General features: G+C 63.4%; 1 protein-coding gene across 2 annotated transcripts; it reads left to right on the top strand.

Moving 5' to 3' along the window:
* The first annotated feature begins 3,313 nt into the window (after positions 1-3,313).
* Positions 3,314-7,106, top strand: LIF (LIF interleukin 6 family cytokine). Of its 2 annotated transcripts, none has more exons than XM_069795415.1 (3): positions 3,314-3,532; positions 5,344-5,522; positions 5,641-7,106. In XM_069795415.1, the coding sequence occupies exons 1-3, from the start codon at positions 3,514-3,516 to the stop codon at positions 6,076-6,078; spliced, it is 636 nt and encodes a 211-aa protein (XP_069651516.1). In that variant the 5' UTR covers positions 3,314-3,513; the 3' UTR covers positions 6,079-7,106. The 2 variants fall into 2 exon arrangements, with proteins under 2 accessions (XP_069651516.1, XP_069651515.1); XM_069795414.1 differs by lacking the exon at positions 3,314-3,532 and adding an exon at positions 4,859-5,088.
* Positions 7,107-11,105: the final 3,999 nt, after the last annotated feature.

Below are 11,105 nucleotides of genomic sequence, written 5' to 3'. Positions count from 1 at the left end.
CCGGGACGGCCACAGCTTCGCTGGCACCCGCTGCCATTTGGGGACACTCGGGGTGGGGACGATGTCACCATGAAGCAGCCCGGGCCGGCTTGCCACGCCGTGGATGACCGTGACACCGCCCGCCGGCTGCCATCCTCCACCAAGCCACCCGCCCGGCTCCGAAGAGGAGGCAGCTTGCATGGGCTGCGGAGGGGAGGGCACAGGTACGTGACCCCCCACACACACAGGAGGGGTGGGGGGGACCCCCAAACTGGGGGTGCACCCTGGGCTGAGTGTCACCGGAGGGATGCTGGCAGCCCCCGTGTCCCCGTGGGGCCAGGGTCCCTCCTTGTAGGACCACCCAAGGGGACCCCACTGCCCACCCCATGCTCCTGCCTGCCCCCCTACACCCCGGCAAAAGCCACCCCACGGCGGGGATGTCCCTTGGCCACGGCCACGGGGTCCTCCCGCCTAGCTGGGATGGAAAGCCGTGGGGTGACACCGGTGGGGTGACACCAGTGGGGTGCAGGAGCCGGGGGCAGGGGGGTCAGCCCCCAGCAGGGAAACATTGTGAGTCGAAGGGGAATTCGGTCCCTGTCATTATTCAGCTCCGGGCTTCCCCAGGGTGGGGGCATGGGGACACTGGCCTTACTCACCCCGTCCTCAGCACCCCCCTGCCCCTGGCACAGCCCCCTCCCCGGCAGCCCTGGCCCCAGCCCCAAACCTGCAGGACCCCCCCCCCGCGGGGCTGCGGTGACGGCTGAAACCTCAGTGTGTCCCCCCCAGCATGGGGACAGCATGGGACATGGACCCAGAGGGGACTCTGGGGTAGTGGTGGGGCAGCAATTATGGGATGGGGCAGTTCAGGGATAGGGATGGGGGGCAATTATGGGATGGGAGAGTTCAGGGATAGGGATGGGGATGGGGGGGCAGCAATTATGGGATGAGGAGGGGGCAGTTCTGGGATGGGGAGACGACAGGTCTGGGACAGGGGTGGGGCGAGGGGGCAGTTCTGGGTGGGGATGGGACAGGGGGGCAATTATGGGATGGTGAGTGGCTAGTTCTGGGCTGGGGCAGCAGGGGGCAGCATGGGGACAGGGATGGGGAGGGGGGGAGAGCATGGGGACAGGGTTGGGGGGGTTCTGGGCAAGGGGATGGGGGGGCAGTGGTGGGATGGGGCAGAGGGGGCAGCTGGGGGGGGGGCGAGCAGAGCAGCAGCATGGCAGCGGTGGCCTCAGGATGCCCTGGGCTTGTCCCCATGTCCAGGCTGGTGGTGGGGTAGGTGGGGACGGTGGGGACAGTGGGGGGACAGCAGGGACAGCAGGCAGCAGTGGTCAGCCAGGCAGTGTCACTGCCTCCTCCCCAACCTGTCCCCAGCTCCGCTCCTGGGGTCCCCAAAGCAGGGACACCCCACAGGTTCCCAGCCCCGCAGCCCCCTGCTCCCTCCGACGGGGAGGGCTGGCCCCCACCACCACCCAGCCCCTTCCCACTCCCTCCTTGGGACCTACTGGGACCCCCCCATGTCACCATCTCGCCAGGCTCCTGCATCACACCTCTCCTGCTGCCTCTCTCCATAGGGCATCCGTGCAGGATCCCTGCGGGGCCATTCCTGCTACCAAAGGGATTGGGAAAGGGGATTTTCCTGGGCATCTCCCACCCCCTGCATCTCCCCCATCCAGCCTGCTGGAACCAGGGATTTGGATTTTCCTGCTGGAGCATCCTCCCCTGCAGAGCAGGGACCCCCACCCCTTTCTATCCCCACTGCTAGAAAATCTGTTATAAATGAAACCCCAAAGCATTCTCCGGCTCCGGGACACCGGCCTGGTCCCGGGCAGCGCTGGGCTGAGTCACTGCTGGGAAATTCAGGGCAAGGGCAGAAAATGGCAAAGCCGCGGCAATGCCTGCACACAAGCCCCCCCCAAGGACATTCCCTAGTGCTATTAATTAAGAAATGCCAATTCCTCAGCTAATTAATTGCCATCAGGCCATCCGATATCCATCAATATGTGATGTGCTGCTCACTGCACCTGAATAATACCAGGTGTGAGGCTGCGGGGGTGAGACGAGGCTCATCCTCCCCAGCCTCCGCAGCCCCCTTGCTCCCCATCCCCATCCCCATGCCTGCTCACTGCCTGGAGTCCCAGTAAGACGAGACTGGGCTGAAATGGGCTTTGGCTGCCGGGGCATCAATGCCACCTGGTAAACCAGACTGGTTCCCCAGGTTCATGCATGGGGAAACTGAGGCAGGCAGCAGCTGAGTGACCAATTCACCCTCCCCAGCACGGGGGGGGGGGGGTCCTCGTGTCCCCCCTTGACGTGTCACCCCCTGCCACAGGGGATGGCCGGGGTCGTGGCAGCTCTTGCATCATCATTCCTCGACTGTCACCTCAACGGGTTCACGCTGCCAGCACAACCAGGGCACAAACTTGCTAAACCTGATTAAAAGTTTCAGCTCAGCCGTGCCCTTGGAGAGGAAAAAAATATATACAAGAAAAACAAAAATCCCTTTAACCTGTTTTTTACCCAAATCAGGGAGCAAACAGCCCGGCAGCGTCCCAGCCCCCATGGGACCCTTGTGAAGGATTGATCCCCCTCTCAGGTGTTTGCTCCCACACTGGTTTTAGCCCCCTGCCAACCAGCCCAGCACCCTCCTGCCTGCACCCTGCCCGCACCAGGCGGGGGACAGCCCTGCCGACGGAAGGGTTAAACCTGGGGGGGGCTGGTCCAGCCTCTCCCCGCTGGGTGGGTTTGTCCTTTTTCCTAGAGAAAACCCACCCTTCACTTCTAATATTTTTGCCCAAAGGGATGAGCCGCCAGCGGGCCAGGGGGACACTGATGCCACCGCATCCATCCCACCATAACCAGGTGTCCCGCACCCCTTGTGGGACCCCGCCACCGCCTCCCCGCACTTTTTATCCCTCCAAATCCCCCCCAAACCCCAAATCATATTCCCCCCCACCACTTTATTTTATTGACTGCTCTGGCAGCCAGCGGGGAAGCCCCAGCCAGGGGAGGGGGACCCAAGGGTGAAAGTGCTTGCGGCTCCATGAGTCATGGCACCGCACTCACCGTCATGCCTCAACGCCATCGCCGGCACCCGCCGCCCCCCGCGACACCCCCAGACCCCACGTGCTGCTGCTCGCCTCCCTTGGCGGCTGGGGGGGGCTTTAATTCTTTAATTCATATTCCCCCCCCCTTTCCTTCCCACCCACTTCCCCAGCACCTCCCCGACCCCGTGCGTGAAAAAACACAAAACCCACAATCCCGGTGACATCAACTTTATCAGAAGTTTATTTCTAAGAATCATTCAGGATTTCCAAAGCCCTCGACTTCCTGATTTCCAGTTTCAATAGAAGTAACGATAGTGGTGCTGCTCCCCCCCGCGTCCCCCCCTCCTCCCCTTTCTTACAACACAGGCTGGCTGCCGGACCGGTATATAAACCCCGAGAAGTCCCCCAGTATGAACATGAATTTCTGAAAACTTCCTCTGCCAACACCAATCTCTATTAAGTCACTCCCGGGACGCGGCTCACAATGAAGTTCGTGCCGGCAGGTAAAAAAAAAAAAAAAATCAACTTTGGGGAAATTACTTCCCCTTCTCACCCCTTTTTTTCCTCTCTCCCACCCCCTTTTCCCGGTGATGCTCGGGTACAGGCGGGTCCCGGGTTGCTGCCGCTGGAGCGAGGGCTCCCGCCACGCTACGTCCCCCCCCCCGGGATGAGCATCTCTGGGAATTGGCAGCGGGGAGCGAAGCGCGGCGCTGGCGTGGTGTGGCCAACATCTGGACACTTATATAACTGGAAATGCTTCCAAAAAAAAAAAAAAAAAAAGAAAGCGGGGGGGGAATCTTTTTTTTTGGTGGGGGCTTTTTTGGCTTTTTAAAATATTCCCCCCCGCTGCCTCCTGCTTTTCCTCCTTCTGGGTCTCTCGATGCCGCAAGCTGCCGCTGCGTCGGGGCACCGGAGCGATGGGGAAGCTGCCAAATGCAGGAGGGGGGGGTTGGAGGGAGCAGTGGCCACCCCCAGCGGCAGTGCTGGGGGGGGGTCCCATGGGACAGCACCCACCCAGGACCCCCCACCCACCCAGCCCTTGGCATGGGTGCTGAGCCTCGCTCTGCCCGGCTGTGAAATGGGCAGAAGGCAGCGGCCGAGGAGGGGGGAATGCAGCTAGAGGGGCTTGTGGGGAGGGGGGGTCAGGGCATCTGCATCCCATGGGAGCACCCAGGGCTCCGGGGGTGCGGGGAGGAAGGGTCCCCCCCCATCCTGCGCAGGAGGGGAGCGGCGGCAGGTCTGGGATCGCAACACGCCCAGGTAAGTCCTTTCCCACCTGGGCAGGGTAAATAAAGCAAGGCTTGGATTACCCGGCACGTCGGAGGAGCTGACAAGTGTGGGCAGCTTCGGCGTTCGTCACGGCCCGGGGATTTCGCCTGGCAGCACCCCCGTGGCCCCCCACCTTGCCAGGGTGCTGCCTCCAGTGGCATCCAGGTCACCTGCTGGGGGGGATCCCCCAGGGACCCCCCCCATACCCCGGGGTACCCTTCCCCGAGGATGCAGAGCGCAGCGGCAGGGCTCCAGAGGTGGTTTGGCCTCCCCGAGCTGGGATGCTGGTTTGGGATGGGGTGGGGGGCATCCCCAGGGATGGGGGGGTTGGAGCACCCCGCTCTCACCCTGTCAGCAGGAGGCGGGGGGGGGATGACACGTCGGGGCGACCCAGCTGCCGGCGGCTCAAGGGTCCCCTTGTTCCGCGTCCAGGGATTTTCTGGCCGGCATCTCCGGCAGCTGTGGCGTCTCTCCCCGGGGCTCCTCGGCGCTGCGCCCACTTCGCAGACGGGGAAACTGAGGCAGGCGGTGGGGCCGGAGGCGGGAGGGAAGGGGGGGGGGGGTATGCCGAAGGCAGGTTTCCTTGCGGGTGCCCCCGCTGAGTCAGCCGGGGCCGGGGTGGGGCCTCGCTCCCGCAGAGCCCGGCCGAGGAGGATAACGGAGGGGAAAAAAAGCGCTTTCCATATTTGATTATACCCGACAGGTCGTCACCGGGACGGTTGCGAAATGTGGGAATGCCGCGGGGCACCCCGCCGGGAGGGGAGGCGGGGCAGCGCCTGCCGGGGGGCAGGTGAGGGGGACGGGAGCCTCAGCACGGCGGGGACTGCAAACTGGGGGGGTCTGGAGGCTGCCAGTCAAGCTGGACCCCCCCCCCCCCCCCCCCCCCCCGTTCGAGCGGTATGGGTCCCCGTTCTGGCTGGACGCCCTCCCCTTGGGGGCTCGCCTCCTTGGGGGATGCTCAGCATCACCGGGGGGGGCATCGGCGGCTGCACGGACCACCGCCAGCTCAGTCCCCACCGTGACCCTCGCCTCTTTCCCCACACAGGCGTCGTGCCCTTCGTGGCCTTGCTTCTGCTGCAGCGGCGGCCGGTGGCCGGCCGAGCGTTGTTGGTGACCGGACCTGGCTGCCCCGGTCACGATTTGTGCCGCTCCAACGTCCAGGAGCAGACCCGGAGGCAGGTCGCGTTGCTCAACGCCACCGCCCAGGACCTCTTCAGCCTCTACGTAAGTTTGCTCCGCCAAGTGCATGAAGGGGGACGGCCGGGGATGGTGGCAGAAGGTGGCTGGGTTTGGGGGGGGGGGCAATAGGGGACGTGGGGGTGACGCTCACCTCTCCTCCCAGCTGAAGTGCCAGGGAGAGCCGTTCAGCAGCGAGACGGACAGGCTCTGCAACCCCAGCGGCATCTTCTTCCCTGCTTTCCGTGTCAACCGGACGAGCGAGAGGAAGGAGGTCATGGTGGCCATGTACAAGCTCTTTGCCTTCCTCAACGCCTCGCTGGGGAACATCACACGCGACCAAGAGGAGCTCAACCCAACGGCCAAGGAGCTCCTCGACCGGCTCCACAACACCACCAAGACCACCCGGGGCCTCATCTCCAACCTCACCTGCCTCCTCTGCAAGAACTACAACATCTTCCAGGTGGACGTCAGCTATGGGGAGAGCTCCAAGGGCAAAAGCGCCTTCAAGAAGAAGCAACAGGGCTGCCAGGTGCTCAGGAAGTACGTGCAGGTCATCGCCCAGGCGGCCCGCGTCCTTCTACCTCATCTCAGCCCCCCGTGAGCACCCGCCCCGGCTCCTCTGCCCCCCCCCAGCCATCCCCCCACCGCTGCCTCCTCAACTCCCGCCTTCCTATTTATTACCCTGGACCCTGCGCCAGCCCCATCCAGCCCTCCGGTAATTTATTTACCCCTTGGGGTTAAGAAGGGGGGGGGGTGAACGTTGCCGCCTGGAGTGTCCCGGGCAAGAGCAGAGCTGGGGCCGGCATCCAGCGGGACAAGGCAGCGTTATTCCCGAAGTGCTGCCAGGGCACCGGCTGGTCCCGGGATGTGCCGTCCCCGCAGTCCCGCGGGATGCAGGGAGCTGCGAGGGGCTGGTGGCGGGGCCGGACTCTGTCCCCCGTGGCTGGTCTCCTCCATCACGGAGAGCAACCCGACAGACGTCCTCGAGCATCGTCCGAAAGCCTCCGCGTGCCCGGGGAAAAAGGATTGGGATGCTGCAGCTGGCAGGGACAAGGGGACACGCTCCCCCTGCACATTTTTTTGGGGCTGGGCTCCCCCACAAGGAGCCAAACTGAGGGTACTGGGGTGGCCGCGGCGGCCGGGGCTGGGTCCCAGCCAGTGGCTGCCCCACTGGGGAGCATCGTCGTCCCCCCACCGCCGGCGCGGGCACGGCGGGACGCAGAGGGCCCGTCCCTCCCCTTCGGAAAAGTGCTTTTCCCATCGGAAGGGCTCTGAATGTACTAGCGGCCAAGGGCTGGGCTTCGCACGGCCGAACGCGGCCCCGGCGCGGGGACGTGGGGACGCGGGGACGCGGGGACGTGGGGACGGGCCCCGGGCCGGTGGCAGGAGGCGCTGGCTCGCTCCTGGCACCAGAGCGGGCTGCGAGGGTTATTTATTGCCTCGGTGGAAAGCCCAGCATGCACTGAGCGCTCTGACCTGACTTTTAATAATGTTATTAATAATAATAATTAATAATAATTAATAACAAGATTTGTGGTAATATATATATATAGAATTCTATTTAAAATATTTATTTTTTTATACTTCTTTTCCCCCTTTTTTTAAATAAACCAACAGAAATGGACTGTATTCCGCTCCTCTTTGCTGGGTTCCCTTCACTCTCACCCTCAAACACCTCTGCTTCTCCCCCTGAACACCCTCGGGGCTGTCCCAAAACCCCCTCAGGCATCACTGTAGGCTGGGGGTCACCGTCCCCTGTTCCCTTGCTCCTTCTTCCCTTCCAATCTCCTATGGGATGGCTAATTGCAAAGGCATTTTCCCTGGGGGATGCTTAAATCACACTCTCGGGCTGCTCAACAGCACTGGGAGGGTGCGGGGACCATCATGGTGCGGGGAGCATCGTGGCGTGGGGACCATCACGGTGCGGGGAGCGTGGTGGGGCAGGGACCCCCGCTCTGGCAATGCTGGCAGTGCCTGGGGGTACGGGGAAACGCCGAAGCCGGCTGGGAAGAGGCAGAAGGAGGCGAGCGAGGGTGTGCCGGGGGAGCCAAATAAAGTTGCAGCCACTTCCCAGGCAGCCCTGGGAGAGGCTCGGCAAAGCTTCGCCGGGGCCAAGACCACCTAAGGCTCCACCAGCGCCCCGGTCCTCCGTGAGTGTCTCGGATGGGGCCGTATTGGTTAACAAGAGGCTGATTATACAGGAGACGTTGGAGCAGGATGATGAAATTTTCCTCCTCCTCCAGAGCCCTTGGGCCTCTGGCCAAACCTCCCAGGCATGAGACAGCAAGCGGATGAGCTAAGATCCTGTGTGATCATCTCTCGTGTCTCGGAGGAGCCCTGACCAAAAAATCATCGCAAAAATTCAAAAGTGCCCCCCCCCAAAACCCCTCTTTCTCTGCCCCGCCGGGTCACGCTGCCTGGTTGTGTCCCCCGGCTCCTATGGGAGGTTTCACAGCATTGGTTTGCCCCCAAAACAGCATTGCCGTGAGCCGCCTTGCGCTGCCGGTGATGCCTTGTGCCACGCCAGCGGTGACGGCAGGGGGAGCGGTGCCCAGCTCCAGCCCAGCCCTGCCATCCCTTCGTGGCGGGGACTGAGCCCCAGAACGGCACTTGCTTCCCCGCTCCATGGGGGAGACAGCCGGGGACATCCCTGGATGCCATGGTGGGTCCCCAGCCGCCGTGTGGTTTTCTTCCATCATCCCATCCTGCCACCGGGGAAGGGACTCTGGGTGTCCCCTGTGCTGTTGCCCTGGAGGGTGCCCAGGATTGCAGCCCATTTGCGGGGCCCATTTCCAGCCTGCCCCGTGAGATAAGGTGTCCTCAAACCGATAGGAGCCCCTCCAAAACGCAGGGATGGGGCAGGGAGCAGCAGCCACCTCAGAGGGGAAAGTACCATCCGTTTGGGACGGGCATCATGCAGCAGGACCAGATCCTGCAACGCATGCTGGCACCATGACGGCTGCCAAGGTCGCCAAGGTCCCCGCAGCTGGGGACCCCCGAGTGGCCCCATGGCTATTGCTACCGGGCCGTCGTATGGCCAACTTCTCGTATGCTGGAAGTCCAGGGCTGGACATCCAGGCTGAGCCCATCTGCGTGTAAATATCCACACCTCATTCCCACCAGGAATGTGGCAGGTGCCCAGGGATGCCACCGACTCGTCCCCGGGGGCTCGAGGGGTGGCAGCGGCCGGGGGCTCAGGTCACGGTCAGCGGGGCCGGGAGCTCGGCTTGGGACAAGGTCCTGCGCAGCAAGCGCAGCAGCGAGGAGCTGTGCACATCTGGATTTCTCACGCTTGCGTTCAACGTCCCTCCTCAACCAGATGGCAAAAATAAATAAATAGAATAAATCAGAGCCTCCTGACATAAATTGGGAACTCACGCCCGGGCTCTGCGTTTCATGAGTCTCCCTGGAAGACAGTCAAACGCAGGCGAGGACAATGGGTTCACTTCTCCCCTGTGTCGGGTCATTCCCAGTTAAGGCTCATTAGCGGCGGGCGGGGGATTAACTCTTCCTTCCCTGGAAACACAGCTCCCACTGAAGCGTGGACAAGACCCTAAAATTCAAAAAAACCCCCATCCTTCCCCCTTCCCCGGGGGTTTTGGGGTCGGGGCTGGAGGCGGCCCCCAGCTCGTGCCATCGCCCTGTCTCCTGCGAGCCAGGACGGGTCGCCCCAGGCTCAGCGGACATCCCAAACTCGGGGGAGATGGAAAGGGCTTTCAATGACCTCAGCCAGCGGCCGATCCCACCCAGCCGGCGCTCGGGGGAAGCGGGCCAGCCCCGTGAGCCGGACCGTGAGCGCTGGGGATGAACCGGCGCTGCGGCTTCCCCAGAGGGACCCCCCTTTAGCGGTTCCCCAGAAGCAGAGAAACTATTTTGGCTGGGGCAAGAGCCAGGGTTGGGGGCTCCGGGGAGCCGTTCGTTGTGACGGGAGCGATGCCCGCGCCCTGATAACGGAGCGGTCTGACCATCGGCTGCCTTCGGGGAGCGCGGTACGTGAGGAGCCGCTCCTGCCCGCGGTGAAGTCAGTGCCGCTGCCTGGGTGTGACTAACTGACCTCAGACCTTGGCCCCGCGGCGTGGATCATGTGCTAACTGACGCCGCGCGCAACCCGGCCGGACGGGTCCACGCCGCTGGCCCCGGGGCCACCGGCCAGACCAGACTTGCTGTCCGCGGGCTGCAGGTGCGGTGCTGGGGCACCAGCAGCTCCGCATCCCCTGCGGGGTGGGCGGCGGGTGCCCCGGTGCTGCATCCCCGGGGGGCTCCAGCCAGCACGAGCACCCCAATCGGGGCTGAACCCACCGGCACCCACCGGGGCCGTTTCCCTGAAAGATCCCAGCTGGAGCATCCCACCTTCCCCCGCGTCCACCCAGGCTGGGGTCGGACCCGTTGGTGCCCACCTCCCCGTCCGGGAGGTCCTCCCAAGGCTCAATATTCGGGAGAAGCGTTGGGCCGGTCACCATTTCCCCGGCAGGCTCCCCGACCCCAAACTGGGTCCCAGCGGGTCCCCAAGGAGGGGAACATCGCGTCCAAAGGGCCGGCCGGCAGCTCTTCCTCACCGTCTCAGGCTGGCTGCCGGCCCGAGCACGGAAAGAATTGCCGAGCCCATCTGAAACGCATTCGTCCCTGGGCACTGTTGCTGCAATAGCAGATGCTCCTGCGGGTCCCTAACCACATCACAGCTCAGCGGCGCGGGAACCGCACGTTCGCATGGGAAGAAACAGCCCTTGCCCCGAATGGCTCAAACTCCTAATTGGAGACCAACCGTAACAAATAAACAAGACAATGGGCTGGAGGCGAGATGAACGCAACCTCTGTCGCAGGACCCGGCTCTGAGAGTCGCCTCCGTGCCCGGCGGGGGACTTGGCACCGGCCGGCAAGAGCCAGGGGGAGGGCAGGGGCCGGATCCGGACCCCCCGGCAGAGCCGCTCGCCGTGTGACACCGCTGGAGCTCGGGGCTGGCTCGGGAGCTGGATGACACAGCCCCAGTGGTCCCCCGAGACCCTTGTCGGCAGCTTTGCTAAGCAAGTGTTTAGTCTCACGGTGAGCGCTCTTGGAGCGGGGTCAAATCCAGCCCTGGCAGAGCTGCTGGAGAGGCCTCTCCTTGCCACAGCCCACTTCAGAGCCGGCTGGGGAACCCCCCTACACCTTGCTCAGGGCTTAGGGGACCCTTCTCCATCACCTTCATTCAAGGACGGGACATACTGCCTCGTCTTTTGCCCGGGGCGGGGCCGGACCCGGGTATCTGACGGCGGGGGTTATCTCAGCACAGCTATCGCCATCAAACAGAAGACGGGGAAACTTCCGCAGCTGCGGGTGCTCTCGCCACCGATGGAGGAGCCTCGATAAAGCGCTCAGCACCCCGACCAGACCCCGATAAGACGCGTAGCATGCAGAGCACCCAGACGGCGGGGTCAGGAAGGAAGCGAACGCACCAGCTCTTCCATCCCCACTCTGCTCAGGGTCTCATGCGACGTTGAGTCTCCCTTGCAAGACTGTGAGCCCAAAGCCCAAAATGCAGCAGGACCTCTGGGGCTGAAGCCATTTGAGGTGCATCTGCTTAACAAAGGCATTTCAGACAGCCTGAACCTACATAGCCCCTGGCCGGGGAGGGTTAAAATCAGGGCTCAA

Source organism: Haliaeetus albicilla, chromosome 10 (assembly GCF_947461875.1).
Source record: "Haliaeetus albicilla chromosome 10, bHalAlb1.1, whole genome shotgun sequence".
Taxonomy (NCBI): domain Eukaryota; kingdom Metazoa; phylum Chordata; class Aves; order Accipitriformes; family Accipitridae; genus Haliaeetus; species Haliaeetus albicilla.
This window is presented reverse-complemented; position numbering and strand designations above follow the sequence as displayed.

Bases quoted from the DNA above. Each gene is read 5' to 3' on its own strand.
- LIF (XM_069795414.1), top strand. From the start codon at position 5,025: ATGTGGGAATGCCGCGGGGCACCCCGCCGGGAGGGGAGGCGGGGCAGC. The intron at 5,089-5,343 runs GTGAGGGGGACG...TTCCCCACACAG, and splicing joins CAGCGCCTGCCGGGGGGCAG to GCGTCGTGCCCTTCGTGGCC. The intron at 5,523-5,640 runs GTAAGTTTGCTC...CTCTCCTCCCAG, and splicing joins AGGACCTCTTCAGCCTCTAC to CTGAAGTGCCAGGGAGAGCC.